The sequence below is a fragment of the Amblyomma mixtum genome, chromosome 3 (genome assembly GCF_055824585.1).
Source record: "Amblyomma mixtum isolate Tamu chromosome 3, ASM5582458v1, whole genome shotgun sequence".
Classification (NCBI taxonomy): Eukaryota; Metazoa; Arthropoda; class Arachnida; order Ixodida; family Ixodidae; genus Amblyomma; species Amblyomma mixtum.
In genome coordinates, this window is record NC_143014.1 from 113,657,374 (window position 1) to 113,681,566 (window position 24,193).

Genomic DNA, 24,193 nt, shown 5'->3' on the forward strand with positions numbered 1-24,193 from the left:
AGGGGTGGCACGGAAAAACGGTGCCAGAGCTCAAACCAGCTGAACGATTGTCGTTACTGAGAGGAACCTAGGTCTCGCACCACCTGTGTCAGTTTCCATCACTCGTCTCCCCCCTCTCCATATACTTTGTTAGGACAGCTTTTTTTTTTTTTTTACGAGCATACCAGTACTGCTTCAAGGCACGCGTTTAGAATTGCAAAGTAAGTTAAAAGGCCGACACTTCCAGTTCTGACGGGCTCTCCCCGCTCATCCGCATTTTAGCTGCGCTAACTCGTAGCAAAATTGAGTAAAAGGCTGCATATGTACTCAGAGCCCCCGCTGGTTCCGTTACATGCTATTGGGCGCACCTGGAGGGCGAAGCAGATGAAAGATGCAGGGCCGTATTGCAGGTCCTACGCTGTTCCGGGCCGTGCACTCGAGTGTACCGTAGTCCACTTCAGACTTGGGTCGGAACCTAGGCAAGACACATTGCGAATAAACACGTGTAAAAAAAAACAAGCAACAGTACGTCGTTTCCCTCAAGACGTTCACTCAGAAAAAGTGTGTATAAAAAGCAATTCGAAAACCTTCACCGCGAGACAGCGCCTCTACGCCCGTAAGTCCCCAAGGGCGGACGTGCGATGATGAATGGGAGCCTTGAGCGCGGATTCGGCGAAGCGGAAAGCACCCGGAGATCGTGTGCTGCTTGCCGTGCGGTGGGACAGTGGTAGAAGCCGGGGCTATCACTGGCGGTCGCCGCCGAGCCCGGCCGGCTCGACTTGTCTTCGTTGTGAAGATTTTAAACGTCGCTCTTACCTTAGCGCCCACTCACTCATTCTCTTTGGTGGACGCGACTATGTTGCGCCAAAACATGAGGTTGGCTGAAGTGCAGATCTTCGAGTAGGCGGATCCCGGATAACGGGAACGTTAGAGCTTTTAGAAAAAATGCGAAGGAAATAAAGGAAAGAAAGAGAGAAGAAAAATGTTTGTGACGGTAGCAGGGTGTATACCAGGGTGAGAATGTAGCGAGAAGGCTTGTGCAGAAATGAAACAAGACTCGTGATTCAGGAGAGCAAGCTTCCGGGCTAGTTGGTGAAGCATGTTATATAGAAATCAGCGCAAAAAAATTAACAAGGGACGAAGTAAGGGACACTGAGACGTTCACGAACGCTAACTACCAACGTTTATTCAAGCTGAAGTACAGTGGATATATAGGAAGGGAATGGTGAGCATGGTGAGGAAGGGAATGGTGAGAAAGCATTGAAGGCTCGGGCGCTGTGGCTTTCCAGAACTCAGCTGGTATCTCGGTAGATAACTTTTTTAAATTACTAGAATACTACCTGCAGTTAACTTTTATCTCTCATGACAACCAGTTTTTTCTGCAGCGTAAGGGCATTTGTATCGGCTTATGTGTAGCTCCCATTTTGTGTGACATATTTTTATCTTCAATTGACCGCCTTCTTGCACGGAATTTTCAAGGGGGGGGGGGGGGCAGTTTTTAACGTTTTTAGATATGTGCTGTCCCGTCGGTTCCTTTTGTCGCTGTCCTTGTGTTTTCCACGCTAGTTGCAATGTCGCAGTCACTAACGAACAGATATGTTGATGACTTTTTAATCATTTTAAGGTCAGGGAACTTTACATCCCTTGACCATATTATTTCACTGGTTTTATCTACTTTTAATTAAATGGGGAAAGGTTTAGTTTTTACCCGTGAAGTACCTGAAAGTCAGACTTTGCGTTTTTTAGACCTTAAGCTCACGTTCTTCCGAGACCATATTTGTTGGATGTACTCCCCCCGAGCCAACAAAGAGTTGCTCAGCCTGGATTCCGCCCATTCCAAGGCGGTAGAGCGAGCTATTGCGTCGCTTTGCCTGGAATCCGCGCTTCGAAAATCCTGCCCACATAAAATGCTACAGAGTTTGAATGATCAGTTTTCGCGACTTTCAGCAGCAGGCTTCCCTGGCCCGGCCATTTCAGCTGTTGCTGAAACCCTCCTGCAGAAGCATAAAGGCGCCCAGAAAAGATATGAAACCCCTTCATCTAAGCCGGTGGTGGTCCCTTATGTACACCAACTCTCTCACAACCTCAAAAAAGTGGCTGGCAGGCACCACGTGCCCTTGGTGTTCTCAGCGCCCAACAAGCTGTCCAAGCTATGCCGTCGCATCACTGGTTGTGCCGGCAGGGGCTGCAATAAAAATCATGGGATCGCCTACGCCAAATGTGCAATAGGTGTGGTGTACTGCATCCCCCTCTGATGTGGGGCTTCATACGTTGGCCAAACTGGCCGCTGTACTAAAGACCGGCTACGGGAGCATGCCAAAAACATAGAAAATAACGACACTAATGTGAATCTTGTGCGGCACCTTGCTTCGTGTAAATGTAGGGCGGGATTAGAGAAGACCACGATTCTTGGCAAGAGCGGCAATGATAAGGCAAGGATTGTTTTAGAATCTTATTATATCAGAAAGCTGTCCGAACGTTGTGTCAGTGACACATCTGTACACATATACTCAGCTGAATGTGCTTTTTTAGATTCGTTTTTTGATTAACTTGTTTGCTTGACGGATGTGCTTTCTGTACCTCTCTATACGCATGCTCACCCTTCCCTTCCTATATATCCCCTGTACTTCAGCATGAATAAACATTTGGTAGTTAGCGCTCGTGAACGTCTCTGTGTCTCTTACTTCGTCCCTTGTCCGTTTTTTTGCGCTGATTTCTATATAATATAACACTCGTAATGCTCGTAATTCGTGAACGCTTCCAGATCTATCGCGCCTCATGTTGGCGCAGAAGCGCGGAATGGGTTGTCAAAAGGTAGCAGGCCTGTAGCTGATTCCTTTTGAAAATGCGAATTCGGTGTCGTCTACGCGCACCGATGACCACTGTCGTACTGGGCGAGACAACAGCCTACTCTTGTACTTAAACATCGCGCTGTAACTTGGCGTTCACTTCTGAAAAGAAAACATGCATCACGAGCTGTGAAAAAGAATAAAACAATTGGCCGTGTACTGCAGTGGGAAGATATTGGAATCTCGTGCAGACTTCAGCTGTCCCCGCAAATTCTTCATGCATTTTACACTGACGTCTCGGAGGTGTGTGTCTGCTTCTTGTGTCGACGCGGCAGCTCCTTTTAACGCCATGACGAAAGCAGTTACCTTCAAAACAGAGCCGTGCTCGCCGGTTTTGCTTGGGGCCATCGCGAAGAAGAGAAGTTAGCCTACTGCAGCGACAGTTTTCTTGTCGCGGCGACGAATGAAAGTTCTGATTTATGCGCACTTGCATATTTCACGAAGACAGGCGCATCAAGCCCAGCGCCATTTCCTTACTTTCTCAAGCGTATAGTGCGCGGAGACAAACTAAAGCAGGAAGCTCTCTCAGTGCTGCTGCTCAGACACAGCACTTGCGTCTACCGCCATGTATTCAAAGGGAGCTGTGTTCTATTTGACGGAAAGTGCGATGAAAAGCCTTATCTACGCTCGCGCCCACAGAAAGAAGCCAGCGGGATCGTCTTGGAGAGAGGGAGAAAAAAGGCTTTTTCTGACGGAGAAGCCTTTGTGAACCGTACGACGACGCATACGCCTTAGTCGCCCAGCGCCTCTCAATTAAAAGCACGTAAACGTGGAAATGAAGCCAAGCGTACATGCTTACAATGTGCATCCTCGTGAAGAGGCGAAGCAGGCTTTCTCTAAAGCGTTAATTAAGTATCTCCTTCGGAGCTCGCTCATAGGACAAAAGAGCCATTTTATCCATACGAATCTATTCATATGATATGTCCGTGGTGGTCTATAGTGGCATTTTTTAATTGTGCTGTGTCACAATAGTACAACGGCTGCCTTTATTCACCGAGTCGGAGGGGAAAAACAAAGGTACTAAGAGCTAAACAACGTAAGGGCGAGTTTACACTGGGGGTCAAAATAACCAATGAGCGCTCTGAGGCAACCTGTAACTGCCGATGCTGTATTTTATGACATGTGTTGTGTTGTGTTTTATGGCACTAAGAGTTTTGCCTTTTAAGGCCATTTTTGTAGAGAAAGCCCCTAAAGTAGGCGTGAGACAGTGAAATATAATAATGTTAAATGTAGTAATGACAGTCAAAAGCAGTGCCTTGAAAGCACTGCTTCGGTATTTTTAATTCCTGCGCTCGTGGAAAATTGTGCGGAAAGGACAGCTACACTGTATTCTGTAGTGAGGTCACAAAGCGGAATTCAGACTTCATAAGATTAAACCTTTCAACGCAGTCTGTATTGCGCCAAAAAAAGACAATAAATAATCATTACTGTAGAAGAATGCAGGCTGCGGACGAAGAGAGTGCATGGTGGTACCCCCGAAAGGCAAATTCGGGCGTATATACAACGTGTCTGAGTTCTTCGGCTGCCGCTGCACAGGTAACTCTAAACCCTGGTGGTATAAAAATAGCATATATTAAATGTAAAGGTTTCCAACGAGAGCAAAAGTAAATATTTTTTGTTATTCGAACAAAGTGTTTGGGTAAATAACTATTATATGGTCACCTAAGCGCAAAACGCGACCCTAGGAAACCTAAGCAACTCATTTTGCCCGCATAAGGCCAAGAACGACCAGTTATTATGCATGCTTTTTGCAAAGCATAAGATAATAGTAACATTTTAAAAAATAAAAGAAGTTACAGCTAATGATGAAGGCAGCACATTCATACCACTGGTGTTTATTAAGGACGGAACATTACAGTATATGATTGAAGGACGAAGAGAGGGCTACGTATTTGGTATGAGACGTTTAGCTTATAAATAAATAAAACTATACCTCACCTAAGATTTTGAACATATATGAGGCTCTAATTCCATAGTCTTTACTATAGCATTCTCATGACGAGTGTCCGTGGCATGTGCTGTTTTATCTATTACCGCTCACCAGCGATAAATGTGACGGCTGGGTCGCTGTCATCATTCAATTTTAGGTGTTGTAGATGCAACATGAAACACGAATACGAAACTGGATTCCAACAAAAGCAGCGCTTTTTCTTCAAGCGTAAAACGCTGCGCTGCTTGAGAACCATGTTTTAAAGAGTCTTCCGAACTGGCCTTGCTCTGCACATGATTTCCGCGCACGCCTGCATATAACGGGTGTACGGCCAATAGTTCCGTGGAGACTTAGCTCGTGCGGAAAAAAGAAGTTCAAAAATGTACACCACCCTTTTTTATATTATGTTTAATGCGAGAAACGGCGCTAGCTGGCGCTGCACTTTGAACTTTCAAGCGCTTAGTATCGATAGAATGGACTAGAACGCACAAAAAGACACAAATGGATGCAGCGCTACATCCCACTCCGTCTTGTCGTACGACTCCGTCTATTCCATTTATATATGTTGAGTGCATTCAAGTTATAATCTGATCTTTTGCAGACGTCAGCTAAAATATTGTGTGGAATGATCATCTCCGTCTAGTTTGGCTACGCTGACAGACAACACCGCTCTGCTCGTAGCTCGTAAACATGGCGGCATTAGATTACTTCTCTCTGTTTCCGAAATCAGGACGACGAAATATAGTCCTCCTGATGCCAGGTTGCCCTTTGAGGAGAGTAATGTATTGGTTTCCTTCATCGGAGAAAAAAAAAGCTACCTTTCTCGATGAAAGATCACTTGTCAACCAGTGTCAACACAAGAGCACACTGTGGGAGCATTTGTAACTTTTTCTCAGTGCCATATTAGTTTTCTCCGCAGAACTGTTGCCGACATCGCTCACTGAGAGACGTCGTAACAACATTTAAAATTGGTTCCTGTACACAGAGAAGTGATTTTTTTTCTGTCTTAACTTCGCGCTAGGCTATTTTTATCGATACGACTGAGCGATATCGTTTTATAGTCATATTACATTGCCTGCTAAGCGCAAAATCCGTGGGCGGAAAAGAGCGCTCCCACAGACGTGACCTTAACTCCAAGCAGTGAAGCATATCCGAGCAAATGCAAGGGCGCTTAGTACGCCAGATTTGTTCGCATGAATGAAAAATACGAATTCATTAGTTAAGAGAGACCAGGCTAAGATATATTTGCACAATTCTTGGCAGTTAGCTAGGTTGACACGCTTTCTTGACCACAACGCACAGGTACAGTCTTTGTCAAAAGTTTAGAGCCCAGCGGGTTTGCTTCTAAGCCTCGCATTGGGACTCCTGTAACATTCGTGGAAGTCCTACCCATTGGAGGAGGCAGGACTACAAATCTTCTTACCTTCAGCAAATTTGGAGCGCTGGAGATGCATTACGAACCAGATAGTGTGCTTCAGAGGCAAACCTTCGTGGGCTCCAAACTTTTCACAAAGGCTGTATCTCCAGGTTAAAAGGGCGCAAAGTTTGTGCACTTAGTTACTGATTACTCCGTAAATGTGCTTGACAAGCACACTTTTTCTATTTTCGAACTAGTTCTCCACTTTGCGTATAGTGTTAAAATTTATTTTCAGCTTAAGTAGAGAACTTACCAAAAAAATTTGCCTTTTTGTGCCAACTGGTTCTTCGCTTACATACTGTAGGAACCTGCGCGCATTCCGAGCGGTCAAACAGATATACGTTTTGACGTTTTCGATATCATTTGTTTCGTGGTTAACATCCCAGGACAGGATGGAAATAGATGCATTAGAATCTTTCCGCGAGCTGCTTACCTGCTGCTGCTTACCTCTATGCGAAATTAAGAGGTAACACTGAAGTAAACACATTAAGCCAGTTTGCGAAAAGTACACAAAGGCTGCAGTGCGAAGAACAGCAAGGGCGCATAAATTAGTTCCAAGATAATAAACACAAAGGCATTAATATGGTTTGGTTTGGTTCATTGGGTTTTAACGTTCCAAAGCGACTCAGGCTATGAGGGAGTCCGTAGTGGAGGGCTCCGGAATAATTTCGACCACCTGGGGTTCTTTAACGTGCACTGACATCACACAGTACACGGGCCTCTAGAATTCCACTACCATCGAAATTCAGCCGCCGCGGCCGGCCATTAATATACCGGGTGTTTCAGCGAACACTTTCAAAAATTTTCAAAAATAGGCTTCTTGGGGTAAAATTATGGCTTTTGCGGCATAGTATTACCAGTGTTGGCGGACGCCAGAAAACGGGTGAATGGTCTTAAGTAATCGGCTGGTTAAGTAATTTTTATTAATTTACTTTTTAACCAGTAGAGATAGACACCTAGTTGCAATTAGAGATTTTTAGCCTGTCGATAGTAATAGCCATATCAGTTTTATAATTTTGAAAATGCAGTTACCCTCGCCACTGCGGCTCGACAAAATTTGGCTGCATCGTGCGAAAAAAAAATTTTTCCTAGACTTGTTATTCGCACACTCCTGCATACTGAACAGTCCGCTTGCAGCGAGTAGACAATAAATCCCCGTGTCTTTTCTTTTGTCTCCATCTAGCAGATTTGGAGCCTTACAAGAAACAAGCGATAGCACTTACACGAAAAGCCAGATTCACCATTCTCTGAACTCAGTGGTACAGCTCAGAAGGAAAAAATTCAGGGGGCACTTTGACTGTCTAAAGTGGGTAGAGGCGGAAGCGTTTTCCGCACCACCTTCGCTGTTTCTGTGGCACTGGTGGCGTCACATGTAATTGAGTACTAATTACTAAGTGATGACAAATCACTAATTAATGGTTAATTACTGATTAATGCCTGAATACTACTTAACTGCTAATTAATGACGCTTAAGCTTCGCCTTTAGGCGTGGAACGCGACAGCGCGTTGTAGCGCTGCCAGGGTGTCCACGGAACGCCACCACCCGTTCGGCGCGATGCCTTGCCCTTTGAACGCAACGCTTTTTGAGGAAAGGAAATGGCGCAGTAATTCTCTGTCATCTCGGTGGACACCTGAACCGCACCGTAGAGGAAGGGAGGAAGTGGGAGTGAAAGAAGATAGATAAAGAGGAGCCGTAATGAAGAAAATGAAAATTGTATTTGAGGAAAGGAAATTACGCAGTAACTGTGTCACAAAATTCAGAGGGGCACTTTTTTGACCTAAAGTGTGGTCACTGATGTGTGGTTAAGATGTTAAGCTTCGCCCCTAAGAGTGGAACGCGACAGCGTCTTGCAACGCTGCCAAGGAGTCCATACAACGCCATCGCCCATTCGGTTCTACGCCTCGCTCGTCGGTAAATTGGTTTTTGAGGAAAGGAAATGTATCTGTCTCTAATTTGTCGGTGGACACCTAAACCTCGCCGGAAGGGAATGGAGGAGGATGAGAAGGAGTGAAGACACCGTATTCACTAGACGCGCCTGTGTTCATTCCAAACCATCGAGCTGGCATGGCGGAGTGGATAGCATGCTCGTCTCTCACGCCGAAGACCGGGGTTCGATTCCTGAGCTCGACCAATTTCTTAATCGGTTTTATTTATTTATATGGCCTGACTAGTAAAGCTAATTAGGCTAATTGGGTAATTAAGCAATTAACTAAGCTCAGTCCCACTTACTTGGAGCATCACTATACGATCCCTTCAATTGGTTGCATGGTTACTAGCCAAAGTACAATTGGCCCCGTTTGAAATTCGCGCACTGTGACGTCACGACCGTTTCCACCAATTGAAAAGCGTGACATTTTCTGTCGACACCTGCTGCTTACAACGATGAGACATTAAAGGCTTCCGCCTTAATAAATGGGGGCTTTAGAACCAAGCGCTTCAGTCTGCAACGACACAAACAGTACAGAGAAAGCAGCGGTGCGCTGACGTTCGCTCTTGAACGCCGCAATTACCGCAGTAGCTCAGTCTCAGGTAGAAAACTCCGGCTAATTTTGGTTTCAACTACCTCAGCGCACCTGGTGAGAGGAGGAAAACTGATGCTTAAAAATGTCATTCGCGCCCATGCCACGCACACCCAGGTAGCCCGACAGGCTGCTACGACGGCAGGATTGGCTGAGGCACCGGGAAACAAAGCTGCTTTGCTTTCGCCGGCGATGGTTCCAATTCGCTCGGAGACGGTTTTTTTTCTAGTGAATAATGTTGCAGTGACAACGGTACGACACTTCAAGTGGCTATCCTCCAGCCGCTATGGGAGTAATTGGCGCTGGCGCCTGCACTGGCTGGACAATGATGTGTGTGCGTGCGTGTGCGTGTGTGTGTGCGCGTGCATGCGCGCGTGTGCGTACGCGCGTGTGTGTGTGCGTGCGTGCGTGCGTGCGTGTGTGTGCGTGTGTGTAGAGGGTGTTTCATCTAAGACTTTACACAATTTCTAAAAATAGGCTTTTTTGAATTAAAGGAGCGATTTTTCCGGCATAGCATCGTCAGCGGTGCAACACATCAGAATACAGCTAAGACGTGCTAACTAGCAGGCTGATTAACTCATATTGAATAGTTAACCTTTTAACTATGGTAGTTAGGATACGTAATTATTAAGTTTCGTGCAATTCATCGTAAGTAATACTGATATCGGTTTTTAGAATACCAGAAACGCAGTTACTCTCGGCGCTGTGGCCCAACTAATTTTGCCTACATTGGGCGAAAATACATGCGATTTCATGAAACTTGCAGGCAAAGCAACCTGCCCAGTGCACTTAACACGTCGAAATGGGCAAAATTTGGCTACAGCGCCGAAGGCAACCGCATTTTTGAAATTCTAAAAACTTATACGGATACTTACGGTGGGTACACACTCCTTAATAAATAGCCTAATAGTAATAGTTAATGCTATGCAAAAAAAGTATATATATATATATATATATATATATATATATATATATATATATATATATATATATATATATATATATATATATATATATTTATAAGAGGGGGTTGTGGCTCAGCAGTACCTTGGTCGCCTTCCAACGTCCGGCAAAGGTCCAGACAAACGTTCGGGCTGCGAGCGAGCTTCACGCCTCTGAATCGTAGTCGTCTTTCACTCGCATAGCTCCCCACAGTGAGCGAGCGCGGCTGCTACACTACACACATATATATATATATATATATATATATATATATATATATATATATATATCATTATGCCGTAATTATTCCAGAGCCTTCCGCAACGGTATATCTCATAGCCCAAAATGCTGCTTTCGCACGTAGTCGTGCGCAAAAGTGCAGAGACCACGGGAATGGCGGTGATTGCGATTTGTCTGTGTATAAGGTGTGTCTGGAAGAAATGGGTAGAAAGACGGGTTAACTTATTTGGTCAGGCACCCTATACATATCTCGAAAGCAGGCGCTGCGCCGTGAGAAAGCGCTGGCGCGCAGTTCTGTCAGTTCGCGTGGTCTCTCCACTTTTGCGCACGGGTGTACAAAAGCCCATCAATCAACCGGTCTTAGACACCGCGCAAGAGGAAACCGCCATCAGCGCCAGTGCACGCGCATCGTCACAAAGAGGCACAGATCGCAGAGCTCACTTGAGACTGGAGCGTGCGCCGTGGCTCTGGAATCCGGTGATGTCCCTTCGACCCAAGGAGCCGTTGAGCGACCAGGCGAACTGCAGCTGGGGAGGCTCGGCTACCATGGCGCACGGCAGCTCCACATCCTGGTCCACGGCTGACAGGAATAGGGCGCTCTCTTCGCGCTGGCACACGGGTGCGTCTGCGGGTGGGGAGAAGGTGGACGCCTGGAGCCGTCTACGCGCTGCATCCACGGAGCGGCGCTCGGATACCGGGCTCGTATCACGGGGAGAAACCGGAACGAGAGAAAAAGCGATTTGTAGCCGGCCGTTAGCAATGGCTAAATCAGTTCATACAATTTCGAAACGCTATTATCCTCGCCGCTGTGGCTCAATTATATTAGGTCATTTCTCGCGCCATTATAAAACGGCGCGCTTGCAGGAGAGCGCAAAGCGACGTCAATCAAATCGCGTCTCTCCGTGACGCACTTACCACGCGACAGTCTCAGCCCGGCACGTGCTGCAATACTCACCGCTCCTCGTCATTTTGCTGCTCCAGTACGAGTGAGGCAGAGAGTGTCACGTTGTACGTGCGTCACGGAGTGCCGCGATTTGATATACGCTGCTCTGCGCACTCCCGCAAGCGCGCGGTTGCCGAATGGCGCGAGAAATGCAAATTAGTCGAGCCACAGCGGCAAGGGCAATCCCGTTTTCAAAATTCGAGAAACTAGTATGAATGTTATTAATGGCCGGCTATGGATCTCTAGTTGCAATAAGGTGGATATCGGTAATATCTCAAAAAATAACTATTAGATTTTAATTCATCACTTTACTAGTTAACATTTTTTGACATCCGCCAATGCTGGTATCACAATGTCGTAAAAGGCTTCTCTTTACCCCAGAAACACTAGTTTTAAACATTTGGATCTTGTAAAAGAAAAAAGAGACCACCCGGCATATATACACCTGGCAACCTGCCTATGGATTGTGAGCAAACTGCCCACCGTTGCAGGTGGCAATACGATTAGTGATTGGTCGCAAGAGGCTGCCCGGGAAACGCAACCTGGCTCTCACAAGCGCCACCGATGGCAGAAGTTGCCATCGCAGGGCTGGTACCGCATCATTTAACCGCTGCAGCACTGTACCAGCAGTGGTATGAGAGCTGCCAGGGTTCTACGAATATAAAGAAGGGAATGACTAATTTTACATATATGGGCATTAACCCATTATCTCTATTCGAACACCGGAACCGAAGTGAAAAGCGAAATGCTAGAGCACCTATATATTTCGCATTTGTCATAACTACGGAAATCGACCATCAGTTTTTTTTGCTCTAATTTATGAGTGTCTGGTTCCTGAGTCGCTTGTGCCATGTAATGTGTCTTTGCGTGCATGTATGTGTGCGCACGCGCGTGTTCGTGTGTTTCGTTGTCTTTCTCGCTTTAAGGAATTTCAGCGAACTGCAACTGCCCCCTTCGCGGCACACGTGAAACCTGCCTTATCTCCCAAAAGGAACTCAACTCACAATTTTTTAAAGCACTGCCGTAAGGAGTTTAGAAGGAAATAGTTGAGGTAGGGCAATTCTCAGGCACTCTCAAGAGATTCACAAGGAAAAAATGTGAACGTGTTCCAGAAATGAGATCGAGAACGCGGAATTGTTTTTTGTTCCTTCTACTTTCGAGTGGAATATACAACTCTGAGCCTCACTAAATTCTTAGCGCATTGCAGGAGCTACAATTAGCGTCAGCATATCGTCCGGCGAGTTCTTAAAAAGAGTTAGCATGTAAGAATAACTCTCGACTGTCTTACATTTATCACCTTGGAAGTCATTACACGACTCCTGCTATCCCAGGCCGCTCTCTGCACGAATAGTGTTGAGCATTTTGACTATGAATTTTCGATGCCAGTCGTAGATTCCACAACGCTGCCAGATTTTAGTGAGGTACAGTACGTTTCTTTTCACTGGTGAGACTGGAACAAAACAGCGCTGCAGGGTGAAAGACAAAGGCTGTTGCACCGAGTGAGCCCCAGGCTGCACTGACACACCGAGAGCATTACGTGTGCGCGGACAACTGGGTCTCTTCACTGCCTTTGTGTTCATAAAAAACGCGACCTCTATGTGCCACGAGCGCGCGAGCAACTGACTCGCACAAAACGACGTCAAGCTTCGCCACTAACAAGGCCTCTCGCGGGGTTTAAAGACCTGTCTGCGTTTGATATATCGTTGGAGATTCCAAGCAAAAAAGTCCCTGCTCGCAGAGCCTGACGCTTTCAATTTATTCGCATTTAAAGACTACTAACACAAAGGCCTTTTTTGTTGAGTTTAAATGCCAAAAAGAGGTCACCGATCGGAATCTTCGCTCAGCGCCGCTGCCCTGCATATAATCTGTTCTCTGCTTTATTTAAATAAAAAATACCACTTCAGCTTTATTCCCTTCTTTTTTTGTGCGACAGGTGTACAAAGCGTCAGTTATATGTTGTCACTTTTTCTCATATTTGCTTCAGGTGATAACGATGCTTGCGCCTCTACTCGACAGGAAGATGCAGCAGACAATAAGTATGTCGCTCGGTAAGAAACAGGTGCAAATAATAAAAGGACACAGGCGCTTAAACGTGTCATTAAATGCAAGGAGATTATAAAGGAAGGGGACATCGAGATAATCCAATTTCTGAATGCCGTTTCGTTTAGCTCAATAGAGGAGAACGAAAAGCATATCGAGAAGAAACGGATGTCACCTTTGCATTTGCGACAAGAGGGGGGCTCTTATGCGCATCGGATGGGAATTTTTGAAACTTAGACAAATTATATAAGAAAGTTGGGCGGCGCATTCGGAGGTCGAGATCTTTGCCCATTTAGTGCTTTGAATCGTGAAGCTTACGCGAAACTCAATTTTCATATCCTTCGCGAATTCATCGAAGCCCGACCCGGCACACGCGATGATAAGCCGTTCATCGATCCGTCCGGCACTGGGTCGTTAGTATTCTTTTCTTTGCTTGCTTAACTTTGTCCCGGTGACGTTAAGGTTTAATCGTGCAGAAATAGGCGCTACCTTGCACCGTGCCCCCAAAGCACCCGAATTAAGTGGCAATAAACGGGCCTTAAGTGCGCACCGCTCTTGCATTATCCGCAAGTATGAGCGCACGTGCGCCCGCGAGCACATGGCTGCGCAAGCAGACCCGCACTGAGGCGCTGCCGACATTTTAGCGTAAAACTGAATTCTGGCAGGTAAATTATGCGTGACTACGAGAGGGGAAAGAAATATAAATATATATACTGTTTTTTGATCGAAGTTAGACCAGCGAAGTTTCGCATGGAAACGTTGCATTCGATGCGAAGATAACCAACGCTTTGAGTGAAACAGGCAGATGTTGCCGCAACGGAAGTAAAGCCTAGTTGTTGGCGTTCTTGTGAGCAAGTATTAGTACTTTTTATTTGATACTGTTATGATAAGTTAAAATCAATTATTAGGCTCTCGAAGATGCACGAAATGTTTCAGGCATTAATGTAGAGCAACAGAATGAATACTAAGCGGCGCAGTCTACCAATATATCGACTGCTGTTCTGTGAACGCCTCTACCACAGCTAGAAGCGACCGCGCGAAGCTCCGAAGGCTAGCAAGATTGCAGAAGATCGTGCACTGTTGGACTGCGTGCGGCTATTAAAACATGGACAACACATGTTAGCAGGGAAGCACCGCCTTCATGCGAAAGGCTTAATGCATGCGCTCCTTAAGGAGGGATTTATAATTCCGCACTGATTTGTTGAGCACGAAGAAAACGTTCTGCTAGACTAGACGTTACCATAAATCAAAAATGGCTTTGCTATTTGGAACCACCGTCAAAATAACCTTTATGATGCCTTCGAGTTCATCCACAACCATGAAAAGAGCTTTATACCGGCCGTTCCACTCACCAACACACAAAGTTTCAGAGAAAAAAATAATGCAAGTTCCGGAACAAGTTGCATTGGCCTAGAGCCAACAGGCGGATATGTCTCGCTTTGCATTTTTTTTAAACAATATATAAAAGTTATTTACCCAACTTATAAAACATTGAAGTGGCAGGAAAAGTTACCAGTGAGTTGTACAGCCTCTAAATAAACTACAGATGGCCTGGCTTCTATGAAAGCGCTTTTTATACTTTCTCAAACAGACCATGAAGAGAACGAGATTACCGCAGCTAGTGCGCGTTAATAACGAATGCGGTTTCGTCAAAATAGGCATTCGATGTCACTGGCCAGTATGGCAGCGCTGCCAGACGCGGCATGCTAATAACACACGCTCTTGCGGCGACCATTCATGCAAAGAAAAAAAAGTAGCTGACGCAATAAACTCGTCTTCAAGAATCTGTATATTGTGAGTATTATTGACATAAAAACAGTGCAGAATTAAAAGTTATAGTAGCACAGTTCACTCAGATATAGCGCTGAGTGATTACTAAAAACTATTTTGTTTTCCACGGGTTCTACAACTCATCTACTAATGAATTTCCTCTCAACACCACACACCACCTTTCTCTTCACACCAGCCGCCAGTAAAGCCATATATTCTCATAGAAAATGTCAGCTGATTGCTTTTTCCATACGGGTAGATGCATGGGGCAATAAACCGGCGGCGCCGACGCCATGGTGCATTCCGCCGCTCCTCCCTACTTCATCGTTGCAGAAATAAGCGACTCATCTACCGGCCTGTCTCTCATATTCTACTCCGCTGCAGGACCTTTCACGGATTATTAAATAAACCGAGTGAGCAGTAGTACGTGTGAATTGCGACAGTTGTGTCGTTTAATACTTCTGGCGCTCTGACACAACCTAACGACAATTTTTTTTCCGTATCTCCAAGTAGTTAAGACTTAACTGGCTAATATTACGCCGTTATTGAAATCAGCTTTGCTAAAACATATTTCTGTTTTCTCTAGGTGACCGCCAAGAGTAGTGCTTCAGGTTTGTTCAGCGAATGGTTATTTTTTGGGTTTCGCTTACGTTACATGGCACTCCCTGTATACATGCGCCACAGGCTGTACATGTTGATGCTCTTCATGCGCACAACAATTATGCACTTCTTGGATTACACGGCAAAGTTAGATGGTAGGCAAAACAAAAAAAAAAGTCTTATTTGGCGCAGCAAGAACTGTGCGCGCTGTCGTTACTTGGGACACCATCTGAGGGCGGCGCAGACTGAACTGGCAGCTTGAAACAATTATTCTCTGTGCAAGGTAAACAATAGCATCGATAAAGGTCCGAAGCAATTACATTGCTTTTAGGAACAGAGAAGCTACTATTTGATTAAGTTATTCACTGACAAGGTGGACGGGTATTTCTTTTTCACGCAGAATGACCAATGTCCTTCCCTATTTGACTCCTCTGAAATGGGCCACGCGTTGTGTTGCCACATGCGTTCGTACAGTCAGCCGTTCGCTGTGTTTCTTGCGTAGCAGGGCGCACCAGCAGTCGATATTTCTAGACCAAGCTTATGATGTGGGCGACAAATATTTATCGTGGACTAAGGCTGTGGCTTTTGCTTTGTAGTCTTATAATTGTAAGCATCGCACTCCAAGGAGTGCACATTATCGAGACCTTTCTTTTATCTGCCACAAAAACGCAAGTTTCGAAGTGAGTTTCTCATTCCCACCAAAACGCAAAGCTCCTGGACGCGGCCCAATTTATTTTCGTTGCTGCAAAGACGCATTAACTCGTTCAGTGCGTTAGGGAACGAACAAACTACTATCGCCAGCTCTTGGACGCGACCTTTTCGCCAGTCTTGTTTCTCTTGTACTTGATTATTAAAAACCTAAGCTATCAAACTTACCGAAATCTGTTGCAAAACTGACGAAAAGTAAAGAAAAAAAAGTTACCGAGTCTCTTGGTAATTTAAAACACATACGGGTCGTGCTAGGCGACAGAGAAAAGTTTTCGGCGCGCAAGGAATAAACCAGTGCTTGAATAGAATTGCGACGGCGGCAGCACTCTAAACTACGCTGTCTGTGCCCTAGCATGCACTTGCGGTCCCTAAACGACTTTTGAGCAACTCGCCAACCGGTGCCGGTTACGCTCCTAACAGGAAGAAAACGCGACTAAACCACGCCGTCCATTTGGGCGCTCACGTTTTACGCGCAGTCGGACGGCGTTGCTGACGGTCTGGCCGGCGGAGTTCTGCGCCGTGCAGCGGTAGAGGCCAGCCTGGTGGCGCGTCACCTGGCGCAGCGCCAGCGACAGGTTGCTGACGATGAGGCGCGCGCCGCTGAGGCGCCGGCCGTCGAGGCTCCAGGCGACCTCGCTGACCGCCGGGTTTGCACGGACCGAGCACTCGAAGTAGGCATCGTGGCCCTCCTGCACGCCGGACGAGTCCAGGCCTTGGCCCAGCCGCAGCTCCACGATCGGCTTGTCTGCGCGGATAGAGAGCCAGTCGTGGAATGTAAGCTTCCTGGCGCTTGCCTGTGCGCGCAAATGCGCACCCAGGAAGCACACTGTACAGTCGACGCCAGACTTGTGTAGGGCATACTGAAAAAATTGCGCGGAAACACGAGGACAAAGCAGGGACAAGACAAGGACAAGATTAGGCGAACACCGAAGATTACTCAGGGGAGATTCCCTTGACAACCTCCCAAAACATTGCCGCACTTGTGATGCGAGCGATAAGAAGATGCGGTGGAAACCGCTCTTTGACAAAGCAACAATTCTATTCGGGCATAGGGATCAACTTCTGCTGGAACTCATGGAAACGTTTCATATGCGTATAAGCGGAGGTTAATGCATCAGCCAGAGTTCCGTCCGCTTCTCTGATAGGGAGTTCCGCTTTTTGGCCAAATCACTCGGGCATACAGGGGGTGACATGTGATATCCTTGATGTTAGCTTGGTGTGGTCCGTTTTTTTTTCCTATTTATATGTGCATGTGTTTTGGAATAAATCTTCAGTTGTGAGGAGCGCTCGTCCTTGTCTTGTCCCTGCTTTGTCCTCGTGAATTTTTTCAGTATGCATATCAACCAACTAGCCCAACTTTCTGCTCTGCATTGTGTAGGGCGCTCAACTCGCACAGCCCTCTGCAGACGCAGCGGCACCTAGCAACACTTCCTGTATTCATGTAGACATCGCTCACGCGAAGGTAAAGCCACATAGACTTAGAAGGAAGGTGGGCACAAGCACGTCACCTCAAAGCCATCAACTGTTGCATAATTTGGCATTTTATATTATGTTCGTCACTGCTTAAACACTCTGCACAAGTATAACATCGAACTGCAAGCGCAGCCGAGAACGAAAGTGTTCACAACAAACACCGGTAACGAAGGTTGGCAAGCAGTACAGATATTTTCACTGTTTACAGCTTTATAGAGCGCACGTGCATTTTGGATTGTGTCGCTCATGCTCACTAGGGTCTCTGTTTGGAACCCGCTAAACCAAAAGCTGCTGCCTCTGCCCAGTCGCAGTGTGGCTGCGCACAGCAGGCTAAGTTTGAAAACATTTATAAGCAACGTTGAAACACGGATGCTGTCGTTGCAGTCACTGCCTAAACCTAAAAAGACCCGTGACGGCAGCGCTGCCAGACGCGGCAGCGTTCTGACCGAGACAGAATTGTTTCCGACTTTTGCCTACTCCGACACGCAACGTGTGCATTTTTGACTGCAGCAAGCATTCCCAGAGGAGCTATTCTGGGGTACTTTCATTCAAACTATAGAGAACTTCAGACATATATCGCTGGGTTTTTGAACCTTACGGATACGTTCTACGTAACGAATGCCGCATATAATCCTGAAATCCGCTTACTACACTCCTTTTCAGCTCTGAATAAAATATTGTACAACGCCGGTCTACATAAAAAGAAGCTCCGACTTTTACAAAACAGTGCTCCGGGTATGCAGTGTAAGCGCAGAGGAGAAAAAAACAGTCTGCTACGCGAACGCATAGCTGTTGGAGACATGAAAATGTGAGAAGTATTGTGAGTAAGAATTGCTGCAGCACCTGCGGCTGGCCGATGCTCGAGTGAGAGAAAGTTCGCGCAGGCATAGTAAAAAAAATATTAAAATAGTGGAAGTCGAGAAGGTTAAGTTGTTAGATAACTGCGTTACAGCAAGAGGGACTGCGATTCCAATTTCAGCACCGAATCCCATCGGTCTCTGCCTGTTTTTCTACAAACCAGAACTAGACCACCGTGGTGGCTCAGTGATTTTGGCAATCGACTGCTCATCCGAAAGGCACGGGCTCGATTCCGGCCGCGGCGGTGGAATTTCGTTGGAGGCAAAATTCTAGAGGCCCGTGTACTGTGCGACGTCAGTGCATGTTACAGAACCACAGGGGGTCGACATTTCCGGAACCCTCCACTACGGCGTCCCTCATAGCCTGAGTCGCTTTGGGACGTTAAAATCCATTAGACCTAAACAAACCAGAACTATGCTATTGGTTACTATCTACTTCACGTCTAGACCTTTCTTTTTTTCTTGCTAGAATAAAGCGAAACGAACAACTAAGATGCTCCCTTCTATCGTATTTGTAGTTGCGAAGACGCGTGTATTTCCTTGTATTGCACTCTCTCATCGCTCGAATGGATTTTTTCATTGCAATCACTAATGAGAGCAGTGCAGCACTTTATCTTCTGCTTGACCCATGAACTGCCAGCCCTCCAGTTTCGTGGCGTCATTCCGCACCACTCATGCTGACACCTATCGAAAGCCATGCACAAAGTTGCTGCAAGCAAAATGCTCCCCAGGCACACATGAATCGCAGCGCGCGCCTTGACAAATGGGCTGGGCGCCTGGGCAGAGACTCACAGTGGACGTCGAGTGGCCAGACGTCTTCGATGCCGTCATACGGGAAGCGGTCGTTGAGGGCGAGGCAAACCAGCCGGCGGCCGTTGTCCTGTGGACGTGGTGTCCAGCGCAGTAAGCTCGCCGTGCCGTTGGCGCCCTGCGCCAGGAGCTGGGTCTGCCGCAGAGGCACCTCCTCCAGCCTCCAGCTGACGTTGGCCGGCGGCTGGGAGCCCGTGGTCTCGCACTCGATCACGGCTTCCACGTCCGCGGACAGCGGACTGCGCGACCCTTTGATGCGCACTTGCGCCGGCTTCACTGCGTCGCGCAAAAGCCACGACATCAAAGGGGGTTCGCTCGCTCACCGTCAAAGGGACGCCAGCTGGCCTCGCTGCGCGGTCTGCACTCGCCGCCTACGCTGTCCTCTGGTCTCTCGGCAAAACTTACTCGAGGCACTATACGCAGTGCTGAAGCGGTTCGTTGTTCGTTCCGTGACTTCTTTTTTTCTTACTTTGATTGCGCACACGTCTGGATTAGCTTTTAGGTTTACAGCGCCAACTTAGACACCTGCCGCAAGCCAGCTTTCACGCTGATGCCTAATGTGCATTTTTGCGTGCCGTTCCCGTTTACGGTGGCATCGCCAAAACCGACAGGCCGACAGAGCCATTCTCAATGTTTTTTGAAGTCATTGCCATGCAGTCGAGGGTGACGAAACGACAACGCTTGGCACAAAAATATAGAAAGTGTTTGTGAAGCTTTGTTCATATTCTGCCGTCTCCTAGCATGATGAAAATCCTCCTCAGGGTAAAAAAAAACTAAAAGAAAAAAGGATCCGGCTGTTTCACAGCAGAAAATGGCCATGAAAAAAAACGTGAATGTTAGGCAAGCCGTCATGACAAAAGAATCACGGCTTCCACGCAACCTGCGTCCTGGCGTCCAAAGTTTTCATTCAAAATTCTCAATACCCACACCATGCTGCCTGTTCAGTATTTATACTGGTTTTATGTCGTGTATCCTCACCTGGAACTGCGAGCGCAGGAGGCTGGATGTTTTCATTGGAACTCGTGCGGTCGCCATGTTTATTCTTGCATGAGGTTAATGAGTCACTGGCCTCTCCGCAGAAAGTGGAATTGCGGTTGAAAGAAGATAGCCTCTTCCGAGAAAAATCTGTAGCTGTTTTGGGAAGTCTGTCACCAGGCGTATTTGTTTTATGCGTAGCATACTGCAATCACTCAGTTCAGCCCTTGGGCGCGGCCGGGCAGCCACCAAACCACGTGACGTGACGTCACGACAGCCGGAGGAAAAACCGTAGGTAAAGATGATGGCGATTCTTGGTGAGAATTGCAAACACAGTAAACAGGAAAAAAAGAGAAAACAAAAAAAATTTAAAAAGAAAAGAAAGAAAAAAGAAGAAAAAAGAAGAAAAAAGGAACGCCTGAGCATGGTGGTGGTTGCCACCGCCCCGTTTCAAAGGGGGCGCTCCTATCCATCCATCCATCCATCCATCCATCCATACGTCACGGAGGAAAAGCTGCTGAGAAAATCGAGTGCCGCCAAGCAATACCTCGCGCGAAAAGACCGCGCAATATGCAACGCATTCTTGGCTTAACCAAGCTAAGCCTGGGCAATTTTTTTTATTAAAGGCTGTTAATGTGCGGTTACCTGAGTTTCCGGAGCCGCTTTTACCTGCTATATTCCGATGTGAAAAGCAAAGCGACTTACAGTGTGAATAACGTACTTTAGATCTCTGCAAACTTCGTCTCTGGTCCTCAGGATGCCTGTGTTTTTTCATTTATCGCAGCGGCAGCAACCCCTTTCTCTTCGCGATCTCGGGTTTTGGCGAGCACTCCGAAGACGAGAAAACCTTTTCTTTTTATTTTTTGGAGCGCTCTTCTCGCACGAAGCTGTGGTGTGGTCCCTTCGTGAGACACGACAGAAAAATGCAGCTGTTAAGCCTGATTATGCATGATTTCTTTTTTTTGTCTTTCCCTTCTTTCTTCAGTATTAGCGTAGTACCATTGAAGTTAATGAAGACCCGTTTCATTAAATTCCATTCATTTTGCTTTCCAGACGAAGCCAGGATCTTTGTTCCTTGCCACAATGTCTCATTGCTGTTGTACGTCTTGCCCTAGGCTGTACACATATATATCAGAATTTTTTGTTTTGTTTTGTTTTCCAGTTGTCATCGGAAATAATTGCAGGCAATTATGTATCGCAGTAAAGAGTGTCTCGCGATGAGTTTTAGTGCTTTTCGGAAAAAGAATTCTATCGATATCACTAGGTGCTCTACCATAATAAGAATTCGTTTCTGAGCTAGTTGGTGGAACATGACCAGAAATACAGCCGTCAAATAAACACCACATAGGAAGAAAGGACGTACACGAGCACGTGCACAGGCTCGTGAACGTCCTTTCTTCCAGTGTAGTGTTTATTTGTCGGCTGTATTTCTGGTCATGTTTTACCATGACGGATAAGAAGGGGGGGGGGGGGGGGGGGAGATAGAATGTCGGCAACGATTACTGGGGGCCTTCCGACAGGATGAAAGTGCTTAAAAATGATGAAAATTATATCACATGAAAGCAAGCCATTACAACGCTCAGGAACTGATGCTGATATGCTCGAAAGGATTACTTAGGAGACATTCTTTTCAGCAAAATATCTACCCAAAGTGCAAAAGGTATTCTGCAGCACTGAACACGAGCTATCGATGGCCCTTATTCAGGCAGTTAAACGTAGATATCAGAAAAGGACTTCACAGGACGTCAGAGTGTACCCTGATCCGACTTGACAAAAACTCCGATCTGGAAGTTCTAAACGAAAGGTTAAAGATAGGGGCTTGTGGCCGTTGGCGTTGTTTTTAGTTATTTGGACATTCTTCGTGGCGAGCTCGAAGACCAGGTTTGTAGTTTGTTTGAAAGCACATATGCATAAACGTAGCACAGCTCGCCGCTCGGCCATTTTCCCGGTGCGCGTATTCCCGCTAGTGCGGTCGGGCTGTTAATGTGCTTTCCCTCGAAACAAGCGCACGCTGATGTGTCGATCATCTCCTAAGCCTATTTTTGTCCTTCGATACGCGCGCCGCAATACAAGGTCGAAATGTGATTTGTACTACGTCCACTGATAACTTCCTTGAGTGTCTTAGATAACTTTTTTGCTGTTGTTGTGAGGCGGTGCTAATCATTTCAGCCCAGAGTTAAATTCTGGACGCTGAACGGAAAACCTCGCCGAAGGCCTCCGCGACTCGCCGGTAGGAGATCACGGTGGCACGGACCAGCACCAGCTGTCGTTTGTCGCCGGTCGCTGACGGGGTGCGCGACCTGTGGGACTCACCGCTCTTAACGGGCTTGATGAGGCCATAGTTTAATATCCCAGTTCTGAGAACGTTCAATGTACAAATAATCGGCCGAACCAAGAAAAGCACCGGGATTTTTTTTCTTCCTCTTTTCTTAGTTGTAGTAAGAACATGGTTTAATCACTACTTTATAGACTGAATAAATGAACAAAACCTGGGAGCAGAGGTCTCACGCCGGTGGAGGGGTGCTATACCAGAACATACAGATGTCATAAAAAATGCCTCTACGCACTCCCGAACACAGCGGCGCCCGCGGCACGTCATATGGCACGTCTTCGCTAGATAATCATCTGACTTTTTGAAACCCTTCCCCCACAACGAGCAGCCATGTCCTAATCATTTCACTCTTTTGTGCCTGCATTAAGCACAGCTTTTTCGCTTATACCATTAAAGTTTGGAATTCTTTAGCAGGCAACATCCGTGCATTATCAATAGAATTCTTGGAAGCCTGTTCCTTATGTTGTTGGAGTGCTTTCTTTATTTCTTTGGATTGTTTTTGTATTTTACCCCACTCCTGCAAAAGTGTTGCCGAGGCTGCACTATGTATAAATAAAAATAAAAAAAATAAATAAATATTAACCACAAGTGTCACACGGAAATTGCCAAAAGGAAGAGGAAAGGGGGAGGGGGGAGTAGGCAGCTGTCAGAACTTCCATTCTTGGACCGACTGCGTCAAGACTGATAGGCCCGAGGACTTTGGTATTCAAAGAGCTCAGATCATTAAGAGATTGAAAGCGTCGCTCCTATTGGAGGCTGAGGATTTATTGACTATAAAGGCGGAACCTGCGGTCTAATAGGAAGCACATAGATGCTGTATGACGCGCCGAATTAGATACGACGAGTTCAGTACCTTGGCGACATGTTTTCAGGGCTGTCAGGCAGAAGAGACCTCCATTATTAAGGCATCCGGGTAACGCCTTCTTCAGTGTATTTATTATTCATTTTGCGCGACGCGTGGCACATGCTCGTACACCCGGCCACTTTTTTAGCAGTATCATTCGAGTGTCAAGCAAACGACAGTACATCGGCCTGCAACGAAGCGAGGCACCAATATATCCGAGAATACGCACATAAGGTCAGACTGCTCGCCGTTTTCATCCACTTTTGCCATTCCACTTTGTCACAGAGCGCTGTACGGCTATTTCTTCGACAGTGTTGTGATACTGTTACAGAATTTACCGGGTGTACATTCATTTGAAGTAGGGAGAGATGCATGCCAGCGGCGCTACATAGCCTATTCTAGTATACGTTCAATTTCTTACTGTAAAACTAATAAAGGATAAATATCTGCCACTCGATTGCGTTTTCCGCTGTGTTATGTGACAGCGTTGAGCTACTGTCATGTTTGCTGTGAATTTGTGTGAATTTTTGAGGATGGCGTAGTATCCTTATTTTAGATTGCTATGGCGTTTTTGCGTTTTGTTCTGCTGTCAACACGCACACGCTCCCAAATCATTTACGGCCTTCATATGTTGCCTGATCTGTAGTCATAGCTACTATGGCGTGAGGGTGTCTTTGTCGTTCTTGATTTAGCGACCATAAACTGCAGATTCAAAAGTTCGCTTAGCATTGGCCTCAATAATTTATTATGCAGTATACTCCCCATCTGCTTATCCGACGCTAAAATTACGCGTCAGATACTTCCATCCTTCAAACTTTTTGTTGGTCCATTCCTGTGTTTATCTGGGCTGTTTTTTTTTTCATGAGATGAGGCGAACGCGCTCCTGAAGTTGCCCCAAAAAAAGTATAGAAGAAGAGAAGAATAAAAAATTCCACTGCGCACACACCTGGCCGAAAACGTGCGA

At 46.4% G+C, this 24,193-nt stretch overlaps 1 protein-coding gene across 1 annotated transcript in view; it reads right to left on the bottom strand.

Moving 5' to 3' along the window:
- LOC149351446 (nephrin-like) overlaps window positions 1-24,193 on the bottom strand; it is a 389,383-nt gene that overhangs the window by 76,435 nt on the left and 288,755 nt on the right. Inside the window, exons 5-8 of the mRNA XM_089577024.1 lie at window positions 19,061-19,354; window positions 16,402-16,683; window positions 10,319-10,502; window positions 348-454 (exon numbers count right to left, since the gene is read on the bottom strand). Of these exons, the coding sequence (XP_089433150.1) occupies window positions 348-454; window positions 10,319-10,502; window positions 16,402-16,683; window positions 19,061-19,354 (867 nt within the window). The remainder of the gene's footprint in view (window positions 1-347; window positions 455-10,318; window positions 10,503-16,401; window positions 16,684-19,060; window positions 19,355-24,193) is intronic.